Genomic DNA, 23,462 nt, shown 5'->3' on the forward strand with positions numbered 1-23,462 from the left:
TTCAGTTTTGCATGGAAGTCCACAGAGCAATCCAATTTCCAGTATAATAAAGGAAAAAGGAAAACAGATTAGTGCAGCCTCCCCCTCTGAAAAGTATTTACCTTTTGTATTTCTTAAACAGACTACATGGTACACAGAGTCTGATGTGACTGAAAAGCAAAACAAATACACCAATAGACCAGTGTTGGCACGCAGCTTTGCAAGAATTTTGGTGAAAGGAAAGGAAAAAAGCAATGGATCTGACATAGACATGACAAAGTAGTTTTCAGCTACTGGCTCTCAGTAACACATCCAAAACACTCACTGCATTCATGCTATTTCTGCTAATTCACACTCCTCAGACAACTGACCAAATCCTACTATTCCTTCTCAAAGTAGCAACTTTCCAGTAATACTGATGGAACTCTCTCAATGTCACAACAACATTCTCCTGCAGGTAGGAATTGTTATGGTGTATTTAAAATAAGCTGTAACTATCCTTATATGGCACTTACTGAGGACTGGTCATGTTGGAGGATGCAACCAAATCAGCAGCGGTTCCAGTATTTAACTGATTACAGCTCTTTTGCACAGAAGTTCTAGCCTTCTAAGATGAGCTTTCTGCAAGAGGAGAAACAAAGTCTAAAAATCTAAAACACAGTTGAAAGAACTCCAAAGGGCTGCATTGACATTTTTGGTCATGTTGTGAGTTTGCCTATTTTATTTCCCCTGTGATTCTTTTTCCAGGTGTTCTTATTCCACGTAAACTCCTCTACTTTATGGAAGGGGTAAAGCTACACTGCATTTATGTACATACATAGACACCTGCTCACATATAAACTTACATAACAACGTGTATCTTGTTTTAAATTTCTAGACTGTTTAGAGAAATAACAAGGTGAGGGGATTTTCAAACAAAGCTCAGGGCCTCAGGAGCACAAATGCTACTGGAAGCCAAAGGACAATTTACAGTTACAATTTTCAATTACAAATTAATATACTGAATAGAGATGAACGTTAGCTTTGTCTACAAAGTTTTGTTCTCCATTTTCTAATGGGAACCGTGTGCCTGACTTCTTTTGATACTTTGACGAGTGTCTTTTAAAAACTAGTTCATGTTGTCAAATATTTTAGATAGGCTGTTATCGAGATGATAATTCAATCAACAAAGCCCACTAACACATTTGGAAAATGTACCAGATTTGCCTATGGCAAAATCTCCATTTGTGTTGCACCTAGACCAAAGGGAACCAGAATGGAAAACAACAAGCTTGTGAGAATAAAACCTACTGATAAATAGGTTTTGGTAGCTGGCAAAGGATACCATATAAGAAATAGAAATTCATAGAAAATGATATCATGAGAGACTTTGTAAAGCTACTGTCAGGGTTATAAGCTAAATAATTAAAATCAGTAACTAAAATACAAAAAGATATTCTTACTGTACTTTAACAGAAATAGCAGTTGGTAAATTAGCATATTACTGACAATAAGAACAAACTATTTTCATGATGATGGAAAATACTTCTTATATTGAACTTTATACTGGAGTCATTAACAGGCTGAACTGTTACTATCAGTCAAGTATTTACAATGGAAACATAAATATAACAAAAGTATACTCCTTAGCAATCACTTGATACCAAATAATAAAACCGAACTTACATCATTTGTAGCGTCATTTCCAAGGCTTTAGTTCATGGCCTGTAAACTTGCAATAATGTAAAATATAGTCAATCCATTCTCAGATTTTCCAGATAACGTGCCTGGGTATACAGAAAAGAAAGGGTCTGGATTGTGATCATCCTCCTCAGGTAGATAAGGCAGCCAAAAACCATTTAATTATTCATATGAAGAAAAGAAACACAACTGACTTTAAAACAGAAAACATACATGTTCCAGACACACACTCCACTTATCTATAAGCTTTCAATACCTGTAAAGTCAGAGCAACAACCCAACTTCTTTCAGATAAACTTTATCTGATACAGTACAGCTTTAATTCAACATCCATTTAGTATCAATGGGAGTCTGTTTCCTTGTACTCTCGATCCTTGAATTATTTTATTCATTATATCCCCAAGGCAGCAAAACACTAAAATAATTTCTTCAAATTAAATGTTTATTTAAATCACATGCTGAAGGAATACAGTGAATTTGTGCCCATGACAGTTGTGTAACAGCAACTGTTACACCTACTGGCACACAACAAAACCGAAATGTCACTATCAGCCTTGTTTTGAAACTTTACAACTCTTTTCAGAAACAAAAGAGAACAAAACTATTTTTAATTAAGTGCTTTACCCAAACCTATTGCTCTAAGCAGTCAGCCTAGGACAATGCTAAAGGATGTGGCACCCTGCACCTGTCCTGTGAGACTGAGACAGAAATTGGAAATCCTACTGCACTTGTGTTTGCAAGCCTTGAGAATAAAAGGCACAGGGGATACATCTGATTTAGGAAATGGCACTAAAACTGATTGAAACTGACCTCCAAGGACAAGCAGACAGATGTAGAGATGGGAATTTTTTCACAGAGATGAAAACTCACCATCTATCTGGGAGAGCGCTAATATTCACCACCGCTCTCCCAAAGGAGCTTTGACAAACAGGAAGACTAAAAACATACAGCTAGATTTTAAAAATTATTATTTTTAAATTAATCTCAATATTTTTAGGGAACTTAAGTCATAACAGGGGGGCCAGCAACACTGCAAATCCTTAACATGACCTGAACATGCAACGTATGTGGTTTTTTTTTAAGCTAGAAATACATTCGCATTCAAGCAGAACTTTGTTTCCTCGCTCAACCAGATCCGACCAGTAGCAGCACCAGTAAGCCAGACCTGCCCCCCTCCTCCTGGAGCTGGCAGCTCTGCAGGAAACGTCTGCTGACCACCAAGAGCAAAGGAGCAACTCGTGGCTGGGAACCCTCCGACAACTCTGAGGGCTCCCCAGGGTGCAGAGTCCAAGGCACCCTTGCCGAAGGGATCGCTACCATGCCATAAGGCACTCGCAAAGCTGAGGGGAGAAACGTGGAAAGAAACGGGGAAGGAGATAAAGGGAGTCAAGTCTCCAAAGGACTCAGTGGAGCCTTCCTGAGAGAAAAAGTGGCAAAAGTGAGTAATTTCTGATGCAGATGACTAATGTGTTAGCTGATTTAATGAACTGAAAAGACGAGTTGTTAATGGTGCCCCCAGTAAGAGAGCAGCACAACAGAAACCTTCAAAATGAATGTAATAGGTTGTATCTATATCCTAAAGGGATTAGAAGGATTCATGCTTCTTTCTAGGCTATACACAAGCATGTATTGGTATTTGCAGAAACTTCATCTTTCTATCCACTCCAGCCCACCTAGCTGTTATGTACAAAACTTCATTAAAGCAATGTAAAACACTTCCAAGTTCCACAGGAAATTTCTGTGCAACTGAGCAGTGTTTAAAGGCAACAAGGCACAGCAGAGAGAATTCGTTTCCCTGTACTTAATCTCTCGCTTGCATTCCTCTAGGATACAGCATAGGCAAAGGGCAACGATGTGGCTCTCCTGCCTGCCAGCAGCGATGAGCAGGGGCAGAAGGCAGGCAACCTTTGGGGCTTCCATCCACCACCCGAGTGGAAACTTCCCTGTACTGCCCTATCTGCACCTAGCCCGGTCACTGCTCAGGAGGCAAAAATTGCCGTGGTCTCACCTGAGGGCATTAGTTAGCAGTTTCAGGGCGCCTTTTTTCTGCCTCTTGGAACTGAAAGCAGACAGCACATGGTACTGGCTGAGCTACCACGTGAGTACGAGCGATGCCCCTTTTGTGAGAGTTCAGCAGTTCTATTTGTTCTGCAGCACAAGTATTTTCAAGGAGAGATGGATGTAGAAGGAGCACAGTTTCCCAAGTTACACAGAATTAGAGTTAATTTTAAGAGGTGATACAACATGAAGGAAAGAATTACCCCCAAAAGGTTTCTTGTGCAAGCTTTGAAGTGTTGTAAAACCCAGAAATATTCACTGGATTGACTAAGGCACCAACTTGTATGTACTGAGAAGACAGTGTAGTCTGAAGAGAAGCATTATTTCTGCACCTGGTTTTCTGTGCAGAGTCAAGCTCGTAGGTTCATAGCCTAGCTTAAAACACGGAGGTTCACAGTTCAGATCTCGGCAGAGCTGACTCAGCTTTTCACCCATCTGCAGTAAGCAAAGGAAGTTGCACCCAATTCACTGAGCTCTTTTTGAAGCAAGGTCTTTGAAGTGCTTAGAAATGCTTTATTTGCCTCCCAAGCCCTTCAGCTTCTCTGTTCCTTCCACATATATCACACACACACACTGGTGTCTCCAAGACATTTGTCATGTACCTTCTGTTTAATTACGATTTCTTTTACCCCCTCCTGTGTGGGGGCACAGGCACACAACTGCTTCACAGTTCATGGGTTATGCTCAGAATCACACAGGATGAAAAGCGGTGTCATGTGCTATAGAGCTTGAGCAAAGGTTGATGCTGCTGCCCTTGCCCAGCACAGATCCTGCCTGAGTTGATTTGTTAATGTTTAAAACAACCTTCCGCTGTCAGTCACCACACCTTAGCCATAGCTTGCTAATAAGCAGATGGAGTTCAGCTGAAACAATGCAACGTACAGAACTGTTGGGAAAGCGTACGTAAAATCACTGTACGTGTAAGATGGTGCATGCTGTGTGTGCAAGTACTATCTAAGCTTTTAAAAAAAGTAACTTAAAAAAAATCTGTATTCCACATCTGCATTAAAATCTGACTTTTAGCACTGCTTTAGACAATCTCACAAAATGTGCCATAACAGGGTACCAAAAAAGTCTGAATTAAAAAAAAAAACAGACACAGGGAAGAGGAAGATGGTTTAATTTAAGCTTTTTATACCAAAGTCCCTGCTAGCTTGTATCCTCTTTAGCTGAGCTGAAGTCAAGACAACATGTCTCACAGTATTTGTTTTATTTGCTCCCACTCTCCCCGGGTTATCATCATGATGCTGTGAGCTCTTGCATGAAACACACAGAGAGAACCACCTGAGTTTCTATACTGACAAGTAACTAGGCAGCCAGATTCTGACCTGTTCTTCTAACTGAAGGTTCTTCCACACAGCCCCCTAACAAAAGCCTAGAGATGAACAAGCTCACCAGATGCAGGCAAAGTACATGCAACAGGCCGCACGTGGACACAACATTGCTGTTGGGGCAGTAACAGGCTTTAGGCATTCTTGTACAGCCTCTGTCTTGCCCTCTTCCCCTGCCCCAGCCATGCACATAGACCATTACTGTGAGCGTGATCAGGAAAATATGGCATTTTAATCAACAACAGCAGCTGATTTTTTTGTTTTTAATTTCTGTACTTTTCTTGAAGCAGGATTGCTTCCCTGGTGCAGGTCACACTACAGCTCCAAAAATAGCTGTGTCAGCAAAAGGGGGGTAGGGCAGTGGAGCGTGGGCACAGCCACGGGAACAAATGGCATGGTGGAGAAATACTTAAAGCAGCTTAATTCAGAAAGACTTAAACCTAAGATAATGTGCCAAGCTCTCGCAGTTGGTGATATTAAACTGGAATAAGCACCCAACCTGGAAATGCTTAACAGATTTACAAAGGGGGAAATGAAAAGCAGCCCTCTCTTTAGGGCGTTTTTTTTTTCCTTTCTTGTGTTTTGTTGGATTTGTGTGTGTGTGTGTGTGTGTGTGTGTCTGTGACATAAAAGCTTTTATATTGAATCTAGTACACATGAGGAAATGGAATTGTTTAATTTGTGCAAAATAAGTTATGTTAGTTTAGTCTATAAATTAAATTTCTTATACATCTAGTGTTTACATGGAATTTATGGCTATTAAAGTTCCTATCAGACAATCTTAAGGAAACCACAGAGCTACCCAGAAAGATGCAAATAACTTTGAATAGGGCTAGGGGAAATACCTAACCCAACGTTACCCTTAGGAGCTTTCAAAGAGAAATGGGAAGTGTAATTCAGAGGTAGCTACTTGTGAATCAGCCTAGCCATGTGGGATTTTGTGATTAACACCATTGCTATCACCTTGAAGATCAGCACAAATTCTATTTCATCACTTATCTCTACCAGTAAAAGTTATATTTCTTACAGATTGAAACTAGGCTCCCTAGTTCCCTAGTAGAAACTAGGTTCCCTAGGGATCACAACCTGGCAATTATGACATCTGTTTTCAGTTCAACATCTGGGTAAATTTTCACCAGCTCCATGCATCTGCATTTAGAAAATTTTAATGGTCACGTATGTCAGTGTTTCCTTAGAAATCCAGCAGCCTGCTCTTCTGACAGGGAAGCCCTGAAAAACTCCTGCAGAAGAGGTAGCAATACTTCCTTTCGTCACTCCAGGTTGAACAAAATTTAAGAGATTCATCATGATTAAAAAAACAAGATTGACTAAACTGCTCCTCCCCAAATCCACTTTCAGTTACCCAACATTTTAAGAAATTATTTGTTTATATGGCTCTAGATATGGACGCTTAAAACATCCTTTATTTTTCAAAAAAAATAATTACATTTATCAGTAGATTATGAATGCAGAGATCTCGCAGAAAAAGTGAAATAATTTGCTCAACAAACCAACTATGTTTGATTCATATTATTTTAACAGTTGCAGATACCCAACTCTATTTGTAGCTTCAATATTCCTATACAATATCCAGAAAAGGAGAGAGGTACAAAAGATAGAGCTTTTTATTTCAAGGGAAAAAAAAAAGGGACATTAAACTTTCCTCTTTGTCATAGTGATCTATGGTCAAGTTTTTAAATACATAATTAAAAAAAAACACACACAAAACCCTCCATCACAAGGAAGGTATTTTGATTGGAAAAAAATCAGGCATTCAGAAATTAGGAAGTGGCAGATTGGAACTTGCTCATGCAGCTATAATTCCATCCCCTCGTGGGATCATCCTGTATGCTGAAATTAAGCAGAATGCTGGGGGTGGGAAGACATGTAATCATGTAACTAAAAACTGTCTCGTTATTCGTAAGTATAGTTTATACTTCCTAGAGAAGTTTAGACGGGCCAAAGAAGAGAAAAAATAATTTTCTGCACAATCATAATCTCTCCACAACACATTATGAGCACTGTTTGAATCTGGAGCTTTCAGTACTGCAAACTTGGACCTCAGGACAAATTAAAACCCATTAGAGGAGGACTAAGTCAATACAAACTCCCAGGATAGCCCAGTCCAGCCCCACCTCTTCCAAGGCACCTGCAGATTTTTGCAGTACGTGGTACTTCCAGACAGAGAGAGATTGGAGGAGCTGCTCTGCCTGGGATGGTTATGGAGGGACTCCTCCTATAATCCTTCCCTCTGCCGCCTCTTCACTGAGGAACTGGGGAGAGGGGAAGGGAGCCATGCAGCAGGCCTACCTACAGACATGTGACATACAAGCATTCCAGCCCAAACGTGCTTTCAGCGCGTGCCTGTGCTGCCCTTCCGATTTGCATTGCTATACAGTACATACCAGTGCTGCTGTAGCAACTGCAGTCAGTTGTTCTGATGCACTACCAACATTTTCCAGGAAAAGCACAACAGCCAACAGGTACTTCAGCAATTCAAAACGTAGCTAAATCTGAAGACATCAGGGGATGAAGAAAAGGTACTTCTCTGGGCCTTCTTCTTGCTGAGTTTTAACAACCTATGGCAAATAATAAGAGTTATGAGGCATCTCAAAATTGTGGAAGAACTGAGCAGCTCTCATGGCCACCCAAACAAAAAGTTAGCTCCTTAACAAGGGACATGCACACATTTAGTATGGAGAGTACTCATTTGGCCTCTAACTCTGGATTAACTCTCCAAGCTTGCTATTTACCCCATCACATTACACATCATCCCCATTTACCTGCAGTAAATTAGTTTCCCCAGCATTGTTCCTCTATAGCTTCCCAGTGAGGTTAAAGTGAAAGGAGAAAAACAAACCACACTAATGGGCTCTCAAGTCCAGAGAATGAAGGAGAGAGCAACTACGTATTTAAAAGGCCCATTTACAGATTAATCTAGTCTTTGAAGGCTTGGGTCTGTTTAATAAGAAGCGAAACCACAAAAGAATGCTTGGTGTCTCAAATACAAGCATTAGGCACAAGGCTGTCAGCTTGCATTGTTTTACTGCGCATCTCAACACCTCCTGCTCTGCTCGTACCTCCAACTGCTGGAAAGAGCACTTCTATTTGAGGAAGGAGTGAGGGTATATCTACACATACCAAGCAGCACCACTTAGACCAGAGGGGGCTTCTAGTGAGATGATCTCTGTACAGCCCAGTACAATGATACAAACGCTGACCATGGACTCAGATAAGTAGCTCAGGCCTGATGCTGTTGATAATGCTTCTGGGCTTATAGCTGGAAAGCTTGGTGTTTGCTATGTGCCACCGCACATGTTGATAGGCATCAGCCTGGCATTAACAGCTCCACTAGACTGAAAGCATCTGTTTTTTTCCAGTCTTGGAAATTAAACAGCTCTGGGCTCAGCTAGCACATGGGTAGAAGGCAACTTGCATCAACTTTATGATAAAGGCAGTCTGGCACCTTCTCCCCCTCAATATTTTGGGCCACAAGTTCTGGTTCTCAAACGGGGAAAAAAAATCTAAGGTAGATTTTATAGTTAAGAATATAAAGATTTCAAACCACAGCAAACAGAGCTGGGCTGATATTTATTTGGTGGCAACAATTTATTCCTGAATTTCAAATGTATAACATTAATCTACCTGAGTCATTTGATGTCAGCTGTTATTAATAGAAGCAAATCAAGGAGCAATTCGGTCTCAAAGAAGCTTGGTTTGCTGGTGTCTGTCAGGAATCAGCTCTTGGATTTGGTTTCAAGTTTTTTTTTTTTATTTTTCCTTCTTAACTCCCCAGAACTGCAGTGAAGAGTCACTAACCAGAGACCTGCAGCCATGTCTTTGTTTTCAAGCCACAGCCATGTGTTATTTTTTTCTTTTGTTTTCAATCCAAGCAAGATAAGTCTGGCCACTCTTTAGAATAGCAAAGGAAAAATACACACCCTTTTCAACATGTTAGTGTGAATAATTTTAGTGCTATAAAGAAATCTGCCTTCTCTCATTAGCTTGGTGTTAATCACACATGAACTTCACTTTTTGCAGTCTGCCAATGGTGTCTGAAGTAAAAAAAGTCCACTTGAATGTAACAGCAAAATACATTGACTTGAGCAGAGCTGAAATTTCACACAGGATTTTTTAACTCAAGACAGAGGAACACAAAAAGTCACCCTGCTTTGAAAAGTCCCTCAGCTCAGGGGAATGACACTGTCAAGCTGTTTTAGGGATTGGGTTTTAGGCATGTGAAAGTCCTAGGGCTGCCCCACATTTGCCATGAAAATGATCAGGACTTGTTACATTTTAATTTGCACCCACAATATCTGTAGCTCATCTTACTTAGATGTTAACCTTGTAATAAACACAAGCATCAGTATCTGCCCATACCTTTAGATTAATGCATTAGCCATTAATTAGCCATCAGACTTCAGCCTTCCTCAGGAAAACTACTTTTTGTCTAGCATCCTAGGCACAACAGATTCTGGAAGTCCTTTAGGAACTGTTAGAACTGTTCTCTAGTTCTCTAGAGAAGCCAATGTCACCCAAAACACAGAAGATTCAGAACGCTACAATCAGAACAGAGTAAAAACAGAAGAAGCATCTGAGAAATTTTTGGCACTTATTTTTCTCAGAGCTAAGGATCTCAATTCATCTTACCAATACAGGCTCTGTGAGGCCAGTAAATATTATGTTCCTATGTAAGAAGGAGACAGAGAAGAAAGTTCCTTAGACCAATTCCGTCTCACAGTCAGCAGTACATAAGCAAGAGGAACTCCAGTAGACGGGTACCAAGTCTGGTCACACCATTGGACCAGTCATAGCCAGCATCTGGGATTAAAGATTTCACTGTAAGAACCAACCATACTACAGATATACTTCTGAGAAGTATCTAGGTTCTGTCATTCATGATAAATATTAGAGGCAACCTTTCAGACAAAGCACAATAACTTTACATGAATTTACGGCTTCGCTGCGCATCTTAAAAGCAAGCATGTACCAGCCAGCCCGTTACTGTGAAATACACTGCTCTTCCCCCAGGCACAAAGCTAAGCCTTGTAGCTTGGCTTCTGGCAACAAACAGACCAGCTGTTTCGACTACAAATAGCTGTAGTATTTTGTCCCGTTGATGCACGCAGGTTACACCTCACTCTGCTAGATGAGACAGCTGACAATCCTGATCTCGTGTCCTGCCTGGTACTTCAGAAGAAAGTCAGCTATTTCGCACAGTGCGTGTGGTCACCCCCGTCGTACTGCTCGTGGCTGGGAGAAACCTCACCTGGCCACGTGGAGCCTAAACCACAGGACTGGATGGCCTTATCAGAGCACGCAGCATGCTGATAATCATTATTTTAACAAACAGCTAATACACTCATGTGCATAGCCCTGGCTCCCTCAGCAGGCAATGGCATGCACTTACTACATGCCAGCTGCTGGGTTTCTGCCACAAATTACTGGTGGTGGTGGACTCAGCCCGAGCTGAAGCAGGCTCAACCCTGACAGACCTGCTTACAACCCGGAGCAAGCAGCCCTTCCAGGACAGCCGTGTTAACCCGTCATTTCCCCATTTAGTGACCAAGCGTGTACCTCCCCCCCTCACTTTTAACTGAGCTCTAGAAGATAACACCACAGAGGAGATGTGGCTGGAGTACGTTTGGAGTGTGCCTAGGGAGCTGCGCAGGGAAGAGAACAAACCTTTCCCCTGGACCTGGAACCAGGACAGGAAGCACATACTGTCCTGCAGCAAAAAGTAACCGCAGCACAAGGGCTAGCGTAACTTCCTTCATCACGCAGATGTAAGACCCTCACCTCATCAGATGGTCTGCCTGAAGTGGCACCGAGAACCTCAGAGGTGCTGCACAGCCCAGGGAGGCTTCTGCTGTCCCTGAAGATGCAGCACAAAAGTACAGGAAACGTTGCGTAGACAAGCACCTGGCTGCAGCTTCTCTGCCAATTCCAGATGTCAGCTTTTGTGTAACTGTTCTACCAAATACTTACCAAAACATAGCAGAAATTGGAAGAAACAAACAGCATATAAAGCCTCACATATTTTCAATTAAAAGGCACACATGTTATTTCCTAGGCTGCTCTTTAAACACAGAACTAATAGTTTCTTGATAGCCCAAAATGTTAGGGAGATAACTAGCTGAGCAAAGTGCCATTTAAAATGCCTGGCACTAACTCTGAATCAGAGCACAGTTGCTTTTTCCTGTGTATTCAATATTTGTAACAAACATTTATTAACAGTGATACAACAGTATGCTGTGAACACTGACCTCACAGGCTGCTGGGGGAATGTAATACAATGTTTGCACATTTGTGCAACAAACTGCTACCCCGGAGTTCAGACCAGGAAATCAGTAAAGCAGATGCATTTGAAAGAGCTCATTCACTCAGTATTTTCCTTAAAACAAGATGAGAAAGAAAACAGGACAATCCAACCACGCTGCTCCGCAGGAGAACCCTCTTCATCCTCCAGCACACCAGGCTGTATTTCCCAAGCACCCGCCAGAGCAAGCCAAGGGCACTGCCCCTCGCAGCACTGCCCCGGCAGGGAAGCTTTGGCCCCTGCTACGTGACCCACTGCAGCAGCCCCCACAGCTCTGTTTTGGCACTACCGTACTTGGTGCTTCACAACCCACAGCCCATATCCAAAAGGAGCTTACACACTGATCAGATACGAGGATGTTCTCAGGCAAGGAGCCACATTGCAATGTAAGCCCTCAGACACCGAAAAAACGCCGAATTAAAAACCCTTGCTCTAAAATCTAACAACTTGTCCTCCCGCTTGGAACCGAGCGATGTCTGTTACAGCTGCAAACAGACTTCCAAGATTTATCAATTCTGCTTTAGGAAAAATTAAAAAGAAACTTCATCAGGAGAGCATCATCAACATTAAGAGGTAGGAAACTTAGAAAAATGCACCCAAAGGGATGACAGCAAGTTACAGCTGCATTCGCTTCCAGACAGAGAGCACGAAGAACCGGTCAGACTGCTGGAAATTCCTGAGAAGTATTTTAACACCAGCGCTGCACTAACCTCTCAAGCCAGTCACCAATTGCTAAGTCAGCTATCTCCAGACAAAGACGCACTAGCACCTTCCCCAGAATCTAACCGCAATGAATACATACTCCCTAACTAAACCCCAAGTCCAAGACCGCATAGAAAAATGGTGCCAGAGAGGTCAGAATTCATGTTTCTGACTTGGGGTCTGGTTCTCAGTAGCTGAAAGATGCCACTTCCCAACAGAAAACAAGGCCTCCAGTGTTATTAGTGTAGGTTGTTTGTTGGTTTTGTTTTTAAATACCTACAACTCCATATAATCTCCCACAAATCTAAGTAATTGTTTTAAAGTCTTGTCTGAATGAGCAATATAAAACACCGCAAAACCAATACGACTTCTTCAACAAAACCAGTATATCTGCAAGGAATTCAGACTACAGTAGCCTCACGTCAGACATTTACTGCACTTGACCTGTAAAACAAGCAGCAGAAATGAGACAAACTGTTGGCTGCAAAGACCAGGAAGGGCGTTAAAGAGGCAGGATCCTGTGATCATTTCTCCTCTTCATTGCTCTAAGGCACTGCTCCTTAATAAACCTGTTTTCCCTTGTGTTATTGCACTCACTCTCAATATACTATTTCAAACATAAGAGGTTAACAATTGATAGTTCGTGACCTGCTGAGAGCTTACAACTGAAAAATGCAGGATAGAGAGCTTTTGGATGGTGTCACGCTTCTGTTCTCAGGGCAAGTTGACAAAGGCATCCACTGCAAGAGTAGGAGAGGAGAGAGAAAAAGCTGACAATCCAAACACTTTGATTTTTAGGATCCTAGAAGTGATCGGTCTGCCAGGGCAAGAAGGAGTTGGCCCACAAGTTTATTATTCATACGCTACTTAGAGGTACAGCAGGCACTTGATAAGGTGTTTCTTCAAGTAACATAAGCCCTGCTCCAAAGCGCTTAATCTGAGACAATGTTTGCAGTACTAAGAGCAGTTTTGAGCAAGCTCAATGGCTTATAAATACAAGTTGTTTTAAAGAACCCATGATACTTTGTGATACTTTTAGGACAAACTGAAGGAGAGATAGAATGAGAAATGGGGTACGCTTTGAGACAGCAAGACTTGTCTTGAATCAAAACTGATAATTAAAAAAATATCCTGTTAACAAGCATGTTTTTTAGTGTACATTACCCTTCTTTAACAGCTGGCAATACAGAAACTCTATTCCTACTAAGCACAAAACAGACAGGTGTGCAAACTAAACGTAATGAGCTTCAGAGACTACTCAGAGAAGCGATAGGCAATACCCAAAGGGCTAAAATAAACTTATCTGCTGAGTGCAGGCAGGCCAAGACACAGGGCACCCTCATCCAAGAGCAGAGCACTTCTGGCTCCTACGGGACCAAGACAATCAGAGAGTTTAGACCTTCTGGGGCTAGCTGTATGCTTTTAAAGCATTTCACCACTAGCTCGTGTACTGCTGCAGATGGCAGACAGCACACATTTATAGGGCAGAACTAATTTCTCCTTCTTTCAAAAAGAGCGTGTCCCATTTCTAAAGTCCCAGTGAATATTTCTGCTATAGCGTGACACGTAATTGTAGCATGCATCAAGCTTTTACCTGTATAAGGGGTCAACCCATTCACTTTACATTAAATTATATTGCATCTTTGTTCTTGTAAAAGGGAAGGGTAAAGCGTAAACCACGAAAATGAAAAAGCCCCACGCGTTTTTCTCCTTCTCTGCTCTTAGATAAGATGGTTTTGCCAATGAAAGAGATTGTTTTATTGTGTCCAGGCCAATAGTTTTTCTCCTAGGATTAGAGAGAGAGAGAGATCAGAGCAGGTCATGCTGAGCCAGCACTGCTGCAGCTGGACTTTGACACCAGTCGCCAAGCTGGCCAGTTTAAAGCCAACCCAGGTAGAGCTGCACAAACTGCAGCCTGCAGTGCTGCAGCAGGTTAACTATTTAAACCAGGAACCATTTTTCCTTACTTCCCATCCAGAAAAACAGCAGCTGACTAGAACTATGGATTTGGCACTCTTTATCAGGCAAGAAGATTTACTGCAAGTATCTAAAAATACACATTATGGCTGAGAGCCCAAGGAACCGATCAATGAAAGTTCAAGAGGTGCATTTTACAGTCCAGATGTTCTCAAACTGTGCTCCACTGAAAGCAGACAGAGGTGACTGGTCACAGCATGCTGTTCCCCCCTCTTCTACATCACTTTGCACCCAAAAGTGGAAAATTACATCTACAATTAAAAATATTTCTCCTTAAATGTTCTCCTTTTGCCGGAGTTAGCATAAAAATGTTACAACAAATCAGCGGGATAAGAAGCTGTCCCAGAGACAAATTGGTATACAGTGTGAATCAACCTCCACTGCTGCAGCAGGGTGACCTTAAGGAACGCTCTGAATGCACGAAAGCTGCAGGCTTGGGACTCACCTGTCCATGCCATGCACACATTCATGATAATGACAAAATTCCATAGCACAAACACGATTTTCCTAACCTGACCTATGCATTTTTTCAGTAGATATGGTGTTGAAACTTGTGTAAAACTGGGGAAGAGCAGAAAGTCTTACCTGATTATTTAATGAAAACACCTTGCAGGATTTTCTAGGGGAATGGACTGCTAAAGTGAACAGTGTTATTAGATCTTAATTTATTGTAAATTCATGCCTGAAAGCTTTTTTCCAACACTTCAGTTAAAAATGATGATAAAAATGCAAAACTTGGGGGGAAATACAAGAACTGGTTTAAACATCTACTTATCCATGCTCTGAAACAAACACAAAACAGTAGCACCAACCTGAAAAAAGCCTAAGCTTGGACCATGTAACTACCATGTAGCTTCACGGCCCACAGGAGAGAAGTGGAAAAAGGTCACGTACCACTCTGTGGTATACCAGCTAGGATCTTTACCGGCAAGTCCTTTCTTTCTCCTTTCCTTGCGAAGATGCACACTTATTGTAAGAGTGCAAACACGTAAGCATCCCCAGAGAGGCCTCTGACACTCTTTTACTGCATTTCCCAGAAAGCAGCCAATTTTGCCAAGCCAGAAGAATCTGTCGTCTTTTTTACAAGTTATAAGGCACAGAGATGAAGCTAAAACCAAGTTCGAATTTTCATTGTCTTCCTTTGCTCTAGCACTTCACTCTGCTTCATTTTTCCTCCCCTAAGGAAGACTTTTGCCCTTGGCTTCATGTCTCTGCTCCAGTCACAGAGCTGCTTGGTAGCAGCTGAAGATGCATTACATTCTGCCCTTTTCTCAATCCTGAATAAGCCAGACAACTCTCTGCTTTTACTAATGCTGCTATTTAAACACCACTAACTCAAACTCTCGCCCATCACTTCCACAATATTTCCAATCAGCCATTTTTAAAGCAACCCACAGCATTTTAGCTGCGTACTCAGTTTCTGGAGTGAACAAGAACTGGCTTCAACTGAGAAGTTCATCTTGTCACTGCACGGGCCAATGGCTTCATGAGCAGACCACTAGACCAGCATTTCAGACAGCATTTTGCTAGCAGATTCCTTACAGCCATGCTGCCAGATCTGCCCCACTCATGGCTATGCTCTTAAGTATGGGGTTCAGGTAAAAAAAAACAAACACACACAAGCAAATGATTTCCTTAGTTCACTGTCAGTTTTGTTGGCTGAAGGGTTACTGAGATTGTGGACACTGCCCTCTTGCTACCCATTTTTCATGTCTTCTGGCAGCTATATACAGCCAGACAGATCCCTTTATGTATGATAAATGCTACAATCACTGCCATCTCCTTAGGGAAGGCAAAGAGTGCTGATCACAGCTCAAATAGGTATATAGCTCACTCGGAAAACACAGCTTCTCTACTGCAAGGCAGACTGATCTTTTGCAGGCTGAACAGTCACAGATACAGAACACATGGCCAATTAACTGAACATGCTGGACTCCCACTACTTTGAGAAGGTTTGAACACTTCTGCTGTCCTTTAAGGCAATCATTTTATCACATCATTGCTTTTTCTTTAAATTCCAGTTTAGGAAAAAGAAAATAAGATGCTTGGCTTTTAAGCAGGACGAAATCCACAGAGACAAGTCTGTCCATCAGGACCTGTTCCCCAGGTGCTCTAAAACAGATTACTGAAGCACCTGGGGATTTTGCCAAGCTGACAGTTAGCTCCAGTCAGGAACTCACATGCCCCGATGAACCTGTGATCTTACTTTAGATCATGCTCTGACACACTTGCAGGAACCATCAGCTATTGCCACTGCAGTCAGTTTCCTATTTTACTGTAAAATCTTCAAAGCATTAAAAAACTAAGTTATTTGTAAGGTAGAACTACTTGCTATTCTACAGAGAAGGAAAACAAGGTATAGCGTGTGACAGAGAAAGACTCAGCATTTCTCTCTAAAATTCCACTCGCGTGCCTTAAATCAAATAACGAAGGACAGCAAGTTTCTATTTTCCTCCTTTTTCTCCTCCCAGGCAGCTTGGTAAACTTCTCGGCAGTTTTAAACATACTGTATTAAGGAAAACCAACACCCTGAAGACTAAAGTCTGTACAGCCCTGAGTGTTGCTGCAGGCATACACACATAACAAAATTAAATCTTATAAACCACAGAACATCTTGGACACTTGCAGAACTTCTAGTACCATGCAGAAAGTAGAAGTGTGACAAAGGTAGTAAAATAGGCAGTCTCTGGTGTTGTAAAAACTTTTACTGAACTCTATTTAGTTCTTCCACCAGCCATGTAACATATAAAATATGCATATTTGATACATTTCAAACCTAGGCTTGGAATGCAAACATTACCAGTAGCTTGATTATGCCTTGAATAATTGGTCTGTGTTAAACAGATAATGGCAAAGTTCTAAAGGCTGATATGCTATTGATAATATGATGTCTTCTGACCTTGACAGAGCTGTCTACTGCATATAATTAAAGGTTTCAGACACATTACGTTCTTCTACCAAATGCTGTTCATGCAGCATGCGTTACATACCCAGTGAAACTCATAGGAAAAAAAAACACAGCCTATTTCAGCCCACTAAGTGCTTTGTTAAACTGCATAAACAAAAGCAGTATGCAGCCTGAAGGTGGGATGTCTTTCCTTTTAGGCAAGGAAGACACCACCGTCACCACATGTGTTTTCTGCAATACCAAATTCTCCATTATGTAATTCAAGAACCTGAACACTGGATTTCCCTTTTCCTACCTTCATGCTACAGCAAAGCATCCTGCGTTGTGTTATGGTAGCATCGTAACCAAGATAAGGGTTTTAGTTACACTAGACAGTACCTGGAGAGAAATCTCCTGTCCCACACAGCTGACAAAGCAAGTGAATACAGTTCAAGGCTGCCTGTGAAAGTGCTACTTAGTACTTTCAGATGAGGACGTGGGCCATTTCTCAATAGATGAGCTGGTATACATCACGGAACCCAGCAAACCCCAACCAGGTACTAGCTGATGACAGTCACCTTGTCACTCTGAGACCTGGCTGCATTTCTCAACGCATCAAGCAAGCAAATAACCAGTTAGTCTTTGCTAGTTCATTGCACCCAGCACTTTTGTATTCAGATTGACAGGTTATCAGCTACTGTGGCTGCAATCCCTTCCCTCCCCCCAAAAAGTAAAGTTATCTTACGCAGCTAGAAGTTCTTCAGAAGCAACAAGCCCGTCTAATCTTACAACAAGCAGCACATTCAGTTTGGGTGCAACATCCAGCCTCCAAAGTAAGAAGGACCAAGTTTCTTTCCATAGCTCCCAAACTCCAAAGGAGTCTAAGTGAGTTGCCAAAGAATGTTTTTAATCAAAAGAAAAAGTAAGGAAATAAAACTTAAAACTGGACAGTACGTAGCTCAATATTCAATACCCTCAAAAGGAGTTGTAAAAGTCTTTGAGCCCCTATTCCTCCTGCTGTAGAGGGAATCCTCTGCCTTGCATTCCAGGCCTTCCCAGCATTTCAAATACCTTCATTTGCACATCAAAACTCTTCTGCTGTCTGGCAGTACCTGAAGCTTGGGCACTAGCCGAAGAGCTGCACTTCAAAAGGAGAAATAATAGACTCCTGCTTAGCTCATGTCTCGTTATACCTGCACAAGTTATTTTTGTTTCTAGGGTTAGAACAGCAGATGCAAGAAAACGGTCAGTGTCTTTATATATCATCTAAACCCCTCATCTAATACCAGTCTTGCGAGTCACTATGGTGACCTGATCCTCGCTTCTAGGACCGCAGACAAATTGTCTTATCAGTTTTTTCATGCTCACAAAACGCAGACTACTAAAGATTTTTTCCCCCCTTTGTCACATTACAAGTCAATAGCAGGGAGCCAAGTTTGGTGAAAATATCCACAAAAGCGAGCATGCCACAATTACATCCATCCGGGACTTAACCTTCAGCAAGCTCCTGAGTACTTAAATAATGTATTTCATAAGACTTCCCCCTCAAATCATACAACATCCTGCACTGAAACAAACCAACCACCACAAAAACCGCCTCGTCTCTGAAGCTCTGTTTTGGAGGCTAACAGCAAACCTTTGGGTTTTCCCGTGTCTTCTTTTGAAGTGAAGAAGATTACACAGAGCAGAGGCCTTCAGCCTTTCCCATTAGAATTCGTTCCACCCCAACACCTCAGGGTGCGGCTCAGCGCTGAGCTGGCAGGCCCTGCCGCTGACAGCCTCGTGGCGCAGAGCCGCCCGCCCTCGGTGGCGGCACACCACCAGCGGGACTCTCACAGGCCGCTACGTGCTTTCTGCTCCCAAACGCTACTTGGTATTCCCACGGTCAGCCTAGTTACACGACTGGGTACCGAGGGTTAAACTTCTATTTTAAAATACATTAATACAAAGGGCATCTGCTCAAAAACATTTCATTTGATGTTACGTTTGAAACGTAAGTCTCAAACTCATGCTTTCTCTGAAAATTTCATGTGAACTTCCCATTGCGTATTTAAGTACAGGGCAAACCCTTTTTTTGCAGGAAAAAAAAAGCAAAAGATACCAGTGCCATGTTAAAAACTTGACTGAGCTTTTGCTCCATACAAAATAAAAACCTTAAGGAATGCAGTGAACTTCAACTCTAGCCACTCTCCACCCGCCGCCCCCTCAAGCCCAACCTATTCCTAACAGCCCCCGAGCACTTTCACTACCATGGCAGGGGCGCTGAAGCACTCTTACATAAGGAACCTGCAGGTAACTGCCAAAGATGAGAATCCCTGACCTAAGCGGCAAGCAAGATGGTTTCAGGTAAATTACTAGCTTCTGATTCTCCCACCAGCTTTCTGGTTTTATAACCAGCGTTTCCAGTATAAAAAAAGGATTTTCCATGTTCTTACATGGAAAAAGTACTATCGGTTGAAGAAGCAAACCATACAGAAGAGTTAAATGCAATTTATTTCATACATACTACAGTATGAATTTAGTACCCGTTACGTACTTAAAAAGAGTGTGTTACAAGCCTGTGCTAGGATGGAAAAATGTCAGCAGAATATTTAGTGGTGTGTATAGAGTATTACCTCCATAACTAAGGTTTTCCTACACATCTATCACCATTCACAACATTACCTTATAAACCCCCCGGGACAGGACTTGTCTTTTATCTCTACTTGAGCAGTCCATGCCACAGTGAAAGTCCCTGTCTTTGCCTTAAAGACAAGCATAGCACAAGTAATTTTAAAGATAGAAGACTGAAAGTGTTCATAGAGCACCCTTTGGGTTCACTCTCAACTTAATTCCCGTTTACAGTTCAGAATAAACACTTCAGCTGTCACTCTAGCACCAGTTTTACCTCCGTAAGAAATGTAAGATGGGCCAAATTTGCCTGCATAGCGACTTCACAGTAAGCGGCAACCAGATGGACAGCACATGGCCATATGCTCCCCTTGGCTGAAAGGTGAAGTGAGCAAATATGAATCAGAAAAAAAAGGAAGGAGAGTGGGGAAACAAATACCACTGCAGTACACCCATTAAGTCATGCACACGCTTTCCTCCCAGAAGCACATGCAAACTTTTCCATTCCTTGTACCTGGGGATCTGACCTGCGGGGAAGTGAGGGCAACCCTTAGGGGAGTGCTAGGGATCAGCTCTTGTCTCCAGCCTGATCCTTGCTAGGCAGGGACACGCCTGCGCCATACCCAGCATCGCTGCGCTCCTAAGGGCAACCACTGTACGGGCACGGGGCAAGGACCTTGCAGCACCATGGTCCCAGGGTAACGGGAAGAGAAGGGAACACAGACAGGCATGGCATGGCTGCAGAGGCAGCCTCTCGGGAAGCAGCGGCTTCTTCCAACACACCACCAAGAGCCGAGAGGTTCAGAAGCTGCGCCCGCTCTGCACCATCCTCTGAGGTTTTCTTGCCCAGAGATAACGTGTCAAAAACTTTTAGGTAAACCTCGATGTTACCTAACTGTCACATTGCTCTTTCAGCGGGAGGAGACAATTCAGCCAAATTACGTCTCCAAGGAGTACCTGCCCTTTTGAACTAATCCTAAAAATAACACCTTTCAAAGTTAAGCACATCTATTTTGTTACGCTACTGCTCCCTGCTCAGAAAGTCCTTCTTAAAACAAAAAACAACAACAAAAAAAAGAACAGTAATATTGCTGAACGTGGCAGCTAGTAATAGACAAAAAAACAAATATAGGCAAGGAAAAAATAGCTTTTTTTTGGTTTGTTTTCTGTTTTTAAGACCATTGTGCAAGTTAAAGTGCACCTTGACCCATATCTCACTTTCCTTTTCAAAAGAGGCTTTCAAAGCTAGCTTTATCATTCCAGATAAGAATGTGATAACTTACTAGACATGGGTTATAAAATCCAGGTAGCTATTACATACAAAGAAAAGTTGTGGACTGTGCGCTAGCTGAGACATCATACACTTCTTGTTTACATCGTGGCTGTTTGATGACAATTATTACGGACAGGAGCTCTCTAGTTCCCTTTAAGAAGAGATTTTTTTAAATTTGTACTATCACCTAAATGAACTGATTGTCCAAATGATGTATTTTCCTATAAGACATTATTTGATAGACTTGAGCGCCAAGTATTTAAGGCAAAACATCAAAGTAAACAGCCAAAGTCACACCAACTTCAATGAAATTTGCACTTTGCTATTTTTTATATATGATTTTTCATTTTCTCTTAGCAGAAAAAGCTGGTAGGTACACTTAAATCTCAGATGTAGCACTTTCCACTACAAAGACTTGCAACTTTTCGAGAAGCTCTGCCACTTGCCTTGTTTGCAGGCAGCCTTTGAAGCTGCCTGAGACAGCACAGATCCTCTGTCTCATGGCAATGCATTCAACTGAATGGTTTTCCTTTGCCTGCCTTTTTTTTTTGATTAAGAGAAAACATCCACTGGGCACGAGCTCCATGTATGCCATGGCTGGACAGCTTGCACTTCTGGCAGAACAGCAGCAGACAAGTGCCATGGAGCACTTCGGGCTTGCTGAAGCAAGAACACCGAGAGGCAGGAGAGAGGACAAGACAGGTCAGATTTTACCCATTGTTTCCCTAGACAGAGCACAGACCCCAGAGGTCCTTCCTCACCCACAAAACAACCACCTTACCGAATAAGGCAGTTGCATGAACTAGAAGCTACTGCTGAAGACTCAAATCTCACTTCGGGATTTGTTAAGGTCAACGAGGGAAGTTATACCTCTACGTAATCTTTTTTTTTTTTTTAATGCAATACTAAGAAGTTCCATGTTAGAACCTAACTTTGCAAGACAGTTATTTGAGTTGAAAGTTAAACTCTGGACTATTAGAAAGCATCACACTTAGTACAGCATATGACAACCACTGTTTGCATTGGTCATCTTTTTAAATGTTAGAATCACATGCTATGTTTCTGCAAATCAATGGCTCATTCAGTGTACAGGGTGGCTCACAACACAGGCAGAGTCAAGTCTCTCCATCTCTAAATCAGACAGTTTCTGACTTACGGGTCTTTGATTTTGCAATCAAAACATTTGAACATATGTTTTAACATGTAGTTTTGATCAGCATACAATGCCACAGGTGCACAAGGTATTTACACAATGCAGGGAAAGATGCAGTACTCGCCACAAAACTCTTCCGATTGGAACATGTCAAATCAACACTAAACCCTAGACAAGACGAAACAAAAGTGAGACAGAGGGACAACCTCTTCATGTTGAAGTTATTATAGTCTTGAATAAAAAGGAAATAAGCAGATGTATTTTATATTGCTTAGGTACTGACAAGAGTCATTAAAGCTTCCCTTGCTACTTGGGTTTACAAGAGTCAGCCTTTTATTACACTCAAGAAAAAAAGTGATTTTGACAGGATTACAGGTATCTAACCAAGAGCTCATAGTGACCTTATAACTAAGGAATTAAACCCTTATGCATAGCTCTTGTTGAGCTATTTGCTGGGGGTTATCAGCAAATAGGTGGACTGAAACATGACAGACTGAAGTAAACCTTTGGTTGCCTTTCACACAGCCCTAGCTCCCACTGTACCTCCTAAGACAAAAAGTGCAAAAGAAGGTTTCAGTTCACCTTCAGCATGAGCCTCTGGAACCAAACAAAGCACACAGGGCAAGTTGTTAGCACCCCACAGTGACAACAAACTAAGGTCTATTACATATCACTTGAAGTTGGAATTCTTACCAAGGATGATGATGTCCACCCCCGCTACGAAGGCGATCGTACAAGTATTGATAGAGTTCAGAATTTCTTCAAGGCAAAGAAAAAACAACTCTCCATTTTCCAACCCTGCACATTGCAGACTTGCACCTCAAACTGCTAAACCTAACAAGAGTGGTGCCACCAAGTTTCAACAGCACACAGTATTAGGCTAGGGCCTGCCAGGAGAGGAAAAGGAAGAATCAAACCATGGTCTTCCTCTCATGTACGAAGCAGCAACAAAGATTCTGCAAATAGCATTTTGTTGACGCTTTTGATGATAACATGAGGCAGAAAGGTCTCCAGCTCACTGTGTCACAGTAGAAGTGGTTCTGCAGTGTTCACACGGACAAAGCATTCTGTCTGTTAATTACCCCCGCCATCCAGGGAGCACCTGAGCTGAGCACTATGCAGACATGACATGTCTTTTGATGCTCTTATAGAGAGAAGGCAGATAGTTTTACCCTACGCAACACAATTCAGGTAATTACCATTCTATTGGTATGTAACGCACATAAATCTAGATGAACACTGATGATAAATTGTAGTTAATTTGTGTCTTATCGGGATCTCATAGGGCAGTGCAATTTCTCCTCCTAACAGGGAGGAAATCACACTACAGTGTAACCACGTTCTTGATCACACTTGAAATTTTACTTTTAGCTTAGAGGGACAGAAGTAGCAACCTGTGATGCAATACTACTGCAGAGTCAGAAACTGCAGTGTATAGCCCATCAGAGATGGAATAGTCAGCAAGCTGCCAGCTAGCCAGGTTTCAGCGAGTC

At 42.0% G+C, this 23,462-nt stretch overlaps 2 protein-coding genes across 5 annotated transcripts in view; one reads left to right on the plus strand and one right to left on the minus strand.

Moving 5' to 3' along the window:
* TMEM266 (transmembrane protein 266) overlaps positions 1-23,462 on the minus strand; it is a 78,558-nt gene that overhangs the window by 53,030 nt on the left and 2,066 nt on the right. For 3 of the 4 annotated variants that reach the window (XM_067004088.1, XM_067004086.1, XM_048081278.2), the window contains exons 2-4: positions 7,454-7,627; positions 1,645-1,745; positions 495-600 (exon numbers count right to left, since the gene is read on the minus strand). In XM_067004088.1, coding sequence (XP_066860189.1) covers positions 495-508 — 14 coding nt within the window. In that variant the 5' untranslated portion in view covers positions 509-600; positions 1,645-1,745; positions 7,454-7,627. Of the gene's footprint in view, positions 1-494; positions 601-1,644; positions 1,746-7,453; positions 7,628-9,698; positions 9,849-23,462 lie in introns of those variants that run through there. The other variant, XM_067004087.1, reaches the window with a different exon arrangement.
* Positions 2,879-23,462, plus strand: part of NRG4 (neuregulin 4) — a 47,512-nt gene continuing 26,928 nt past the window's right edge. The window contains exon 1 of the mRNA XM_067004114.1: positions 2,879-3,097. The gene's annotated coding sequence lies outside the window, so the exon portion shown is untranslated. The remainder of the gene's footprint in view (positions 3,098-23,462) is intronic.

Source organism: Anser cygnoides, chromosome 11 (genome assembly GCF_040182565.1).
Source record: "Anser cygnoides isolate HZ-2024a breed goose chromosome 11, Taihu_goose_T2T_genome, whole genome shotgun sequence".
Lineage (NCBI taxonomy): Eukaryota > Metazoa > Chordata > Aves > Anseriformes > Anatidae > Anser > Anser cygnoides.